This window comes from Nanorana parkeri, unplaced genomic scaffold (assembly GCF_000935625.1).
Source record: "Nanorana parkeri isolate BGI_ZX_2015 unplaced genomic scaffold, ASM93562v1 scaffold453, whole genome shotgun sequence".
NCBI lineage: Eukaryota > Metazoa > Chordata > Amphibia > Anura > Dicroglossidae > Nanorana > Nanorana parkeri.
Window position 1 is genome coordinate 640,474 of NW_017306721.1, and position 5,281 is coordinate 645,754.

At 38.3% G+C, this 5,281-nt stretch overlaps 1 protein-coding gene across 1 annotated transcript in view; it reads left to right on the top strand.

Moving 5' to 3' along the window:
- Positions 1–2,955: 2,955 nt before the first annotated feature.
- The window catches only part of LOC108790174 (gamma-crystallin 1-like), a 4,883-nt gene continuing 2,557 nt past the window's right edge, over positions 2,956–5,281 (top strand). Inside the window, exon 1 of the mRNA XM_018560384.1 lies at positions 2,956–2,964. Within this exon, the coding sequence (XP_018415886.1) occupies positions 2,956–2,964 (9 nt within the window). The remainder of the gene's footprint in view (positions 2,965–5,281) is intronic.

Consider the following 5,281-nt stretch of genomic DNA (forward strand, 5'->3'; position numbering starts at 1 on the left):
ATACATAAACATTGCTGGAGTAGCCAACGGCAGTATACTATCCATAAGTTTGCATCTAGGGTTTTCAAAGTCTGGTACAATTTGATGGGGGATTATGGGGAAAGGCCGTTTTTTTTTTTAAAGAGACACTGTCACTTTGTGCCACTTTGGCAAATCAAGTCAATGTGACAGTGTCTGCAGATAGCTTACCCCCAGGCTTTTATACTTACCGGGCTACCATCCCCTTCCACCTTCCCACTACATAGTCCCAGCTTGTCTAAGCTCTATAATTGGAAGCTCTGATGCATTACTGAGGGCTGATGTAGTGTAGAAAGTCATTATGGGAGTGTGGCTCTGCATGTATACCCATCTGAGGGATGAGCTATCTAAAAACACTCTCACTTTGCCCTAAATGAGCAAAGTGAATTGTCTCTTTATGTACACTTATTGCTTAAATATGTAAAAGCCAATTACAACATGTTATTCAAAGACTCCTATCCTGGGCACCATTTTAGCAAAAATACATGAATAAAATAGCTCAACAGACAGTCTTAATTTAGTTTACATGAATATATCATGGTAATTCTAGCCATATTCTAACAAGCCACCTAGAAGGTTGATGACTTTCAAAATGTTGTCTTTCTTCCTCTGGCTTCAGTACTTTCTGAGTCATAACCCGGGACAAGTATGTAGCCAGAGAACTTGTATCAGGTCAGTAACGTGGAAAATGTTGAAGCCATTGGAACAGCCTGACAGCAAGACAGCTAACATTTCAAGAAAAGAGAAAGAGCAATAGCAGCCAACATTTTCATTCTAGCACAGGTTTCCCTTAGGCTAGGTTCACACCCAGGCGTACGGAATATGCGCGTTTGCCGCGCGTTTCGTGCCGAGAGTGATTTGCGGTAAAAACACACGTGACAAACGCGCGTTTCTGAGGGCTATCCGGCTGTATCCCCAAAGAAGCTCCTGTACTTCTTTGGGCGTAGGGCGTTTTGCAGCGCGTTCCTACGCGCTGTAAAACGCCCAGGTGGGAACCATGCCCATAGGCAATCATTGGTTTTCACATGTTGAACGGTTTACAGCGCGTAGGAACGCACTGGAAAACGCCCAGGTGTGAACCGGGCCTTAATGTAAGAAGATGTTTAAAACACTTCTATGTGTAGTTACTTCACATGAAAATGGTGTCTTTGCTTTAACTGATAACACACTATCATGACTACAAAACAGATGTATAATAATATACTATATCTTCTTTTCTCACAAAATAATTTTTTTAAATCAAGAACAGTATTAGGCAACAAGTGAAATCAGTCACAAATGCTATCAAGGGAACAACTGCAAGTGTGCAATAAAGTGGGCAACAATTCACCAGACATATCTTTTTTGAACCTGCAAAAAGAGAGCCACACATCACATAAACTGTCATTATCCATGAATTAAGTTAAAATAGAGCCAGCCAATTACATTCTCTGCCTAAGTACAGCTAATTGATTAACCACTTCAGGACCGCAATACATAACTATACAGCGGGCCACAGAAGTGGTTATACCAAGAACACAGCTGTAGCAGTCATGTTCGTTGTGTCATTTTAAACAGCCGATGATGGCTGTTAAAGGAGAACTATGAGGTGAGTGCTTTTCACTCACCTCATAGTTCTAGCCGACCTGTGACAATGAGACTGTCACAGGTCAGCTCAATAGATCGGGAGGTGAGCGAACACATACCGGCATTCGTTCACCTCTCGATCCTGTCACGGCTCTCTGCCGTAACAGGGGAGGGGCTGGATTCCCGGCTCCCTGCTCCGATCCGCCAGCGCTGACTGGCGGAACGGATGGGGGAGGGGGCGGGTACAGCTGGCTCTGCCTCTAGATAGGCAGAGCCAGCTGTCAGTCACACAGCTGGGCGGATCCCGGCACAATTGTCAGGATCCGCTTCAGCTGAGGCGTCTCAGTATACCGCGAGCCACAGCTCGCGGTATACTGAGCCTAGGGTGACGGGAGGACGCAAGTTTGTGTCCTCCTGTTACCCTAAGGAGAACTATGGGGAAAAGCCTTAACCCCATAGTTCTCCTTTAAGATACAAGTGATCCAGCATGTATACAGCCACTGGATAGTTTGTACCAAAAGGTGGAACGTGCTGCCCCCTCCGCCGCTGCTGGCTTTCCCGGGGCCCCGGTGTCCTCCATGTGGGCCTGGGATCAGCACGGCGGGTCTCCCCACAATGATCGGAGAGAGATACAGCAGCTTCGATGTCACTGTTTACATTCTCTAATCTAATCTTTAATGTAAAAATTCAGATTTTATTATCTGTGTGCAAATAGTAAGACATTGCTCCGGACAGCAAGTGGTTAAAAACAAAAAAAAGTTTTTAACGTGAAAGCAAAAAATTCAACTTTCCTGCAAATCCTAATTGGCAGGAAAGGTCCCACTGGTCAGTTGTTTGCATACTTTTAAAAAGTAGCTCTGACCTTTTTGGTTTGAAACAGCTCCACCCTGGAAGCTTATGCTGCAGCTTCAGTGCTGCTTTTTTAGGATCGGCAAAGTGGTCATTACCGGGGTACCAAATTGGGGAAAATCTTACAGGTCCACATCAAAGGAAAGTGAAAGTATTTTCCTCTTTCTTGTTGAAAATAAAAAAAAACATAATGTTCATTTAGACCAACAATGTTTAGAATACAAAACCAATGTAATTTCACTCTCTGTTGACTGTTTTTGGAAATCCACATTGTTTAATGATCAGTCATGTGATAGAAAATCATCAGCAATGCCAAGAACCTAAGGACAAAAGCTTACTACAGTGTTATACAGATTTAAAAAAAACAGTCTGGATAAACAGATTAAATAAACTGGCCAATACTGTTTCTAGAAATAGGAGAAAAATCCTTTGTTTTGCATTTGCTGATGAAGCAATGAACAACTTTAAATAGTAGCTGCTATCTCACTTATCACAGACCACTGAAGCTTTCAGACAGTGAAAATGGGAAAGGTAAGAATTTATATATTTTAGAGATAATCTGTAAACCTTTATATGAACAATAATTTTTCCTTATAATATTTTAGTCAATGCACAAATTAAAGCATAAAATACTAACAAACATTATACGATCATTAGATGCATATCTTTATTATCTCTTGCAACAAAATCCTTTTGTTTATTGGTACATTCTTTTGCATGGCGACATAATAGATAACCGGTTATTATATTCTTTTTTTAATCTATTACCAACAATGAATAATTATTCCATTACAATTAGTCAATTACTGTAACTTAAAAATTAAGAATCACCAATCTTTATAATGGGATTTAAAAGGCGCTTATAACACAATTTTTAAGTAAAAAACACAATTTTATTAATACATTATATAAAAACTTGGCAATCTAAAAACATCTTTCATGTCCCCCTTGTATTTATGCATGTGAGAACGGGACCTTAGATTGTAAGCTCCTTGAGAGCAGGGACTGATGTGAATGTAAAGTGCTGCATAAATTGTCGGCGCTATATCAATACTAATAATACATTAATTAAACAATTAATCAACAAATATAAAAAACAACAAACAATTCAGATTAATTATAGAAAATGTAACATAATATAACATATTAGCACAGGTGATTTGTTGAACCAACTCCAGCATTCATCTTCTTACATAAGACATGATATTATATAAGTAACTTAAGGATACCCTTTAGGATATTCAAACTAAAAAATATATATATATTTGACTTTATTATCTTTTGTAACTCTCACTATTACATTCCATTGTAGCAAACAAACATTTCACAGTCAACATCTGTTAGATATTAAGATTATATATGATCATTTTTATTAATTTTTACAATGAGGGTCTGAACATTTTTATTGATCTCAACATCCTTTAGCATTGATATGAAAAGTTAGACGGACTGTTGAGAATCATGGCTAACTATAGCTTATATTTCAGCTACATTTTATTTAATGTCCCAGATGTTGGTAGTAGAAGCACTGACCTTAGGAGTTGTTTTACTAAAGAAATTCTAAGAATAAATATAATGTATAAATCATAACAGCCAAAAGATTTTGTGAAGTCAAATGATAAAAAAAGGTCAAATTGATATGAGTTATTCCCCTTTGTTTATTCCTTTTTGCCCTATTGAATAAGCCTTTTCAAGAAAATTACAATGTCTTGTCAATAATTAAAAGAGACAAACTTAACGTGTATGTATAGTCAAAACACTATTTTTTAGGCTTGGATAGAGTAAAGAAGCATTAAAAACCATCAGTTGATAATTGCTGTTTGTGTTCCATAGGGAGGATTCAACTTCCTCTTCCTTTCCTGGAGATGCAACAGAAAGTGAGAGTAAATATCTACAAAGTGTGGGGGATTCCCCTGTTAGACAGTTGTCAGCAGAGGCAGGTGTCCCCATGAGAAGATTTACTCATATCTCTGCTCTGGTGACAATTCAAAAATGTTGGATTTCCTATCACTTCCCTTCACTTCTCCATGAAAAATGTCAAATGACAGACAGAGAGGGTAAATCTACTTTGCTGAGACAGCAAAAAAAAGCAAAAGAAAGGTTAACTAATAGCAATTTGAGTATGCACACCTATTGTCAATCTGCATGATAAATATTTATTTATAATATATACTTTTTACAAACTTGCCTGATCTCAGTAAAATCTCATATTATAGCATATACAGCAATATAGGCAGCAGCTATTCTTTGTTCTTGGGGAGCATACTAGTTTCTGAACAGTTATCTTACAAGTATTTAGCTATACTGACACAACTCGGGTTTAGCATAGTGTCATGGAGTCACCATGGCCACTGGATGATGAAAGAAACAGCTGTGCTCATTTATGACACATTCAAACTGGATAATAATAGACCCTAAAAAAATGTAGGAAGACACGAACTAGTAAAAATAAGTTTTAGGGCAAACATAATTGCTATGGGGTCTATTTAATAATCTTTTCTCCCAGTAGCCACGCAATTTGCACCCAAGATTCACACACTTCCACTGCCACTGAGGATTTGATTAGAAAGATGTGTGAACCTTTGGTGAAAGTTGTGTGAATCCAGGGGAAAATGGACAGTTTTGGTGAAACAATTGTAGTAATCGGCATATGTGGCTATGCACAGTCATCACAATATTTGGTTAACACACTGGCAACCATGATAGTACATAAATACTAAATGTGGGCAACACAATGACAAGTATTAGTTAGTACCAAAAACATCTAAAGATTTGCTCCCTACAATAGAAGATTGTAAATACTTACTTCTCTGGTGGGGGGGGGGGGGGGGTTTGACCCCTGTACCCT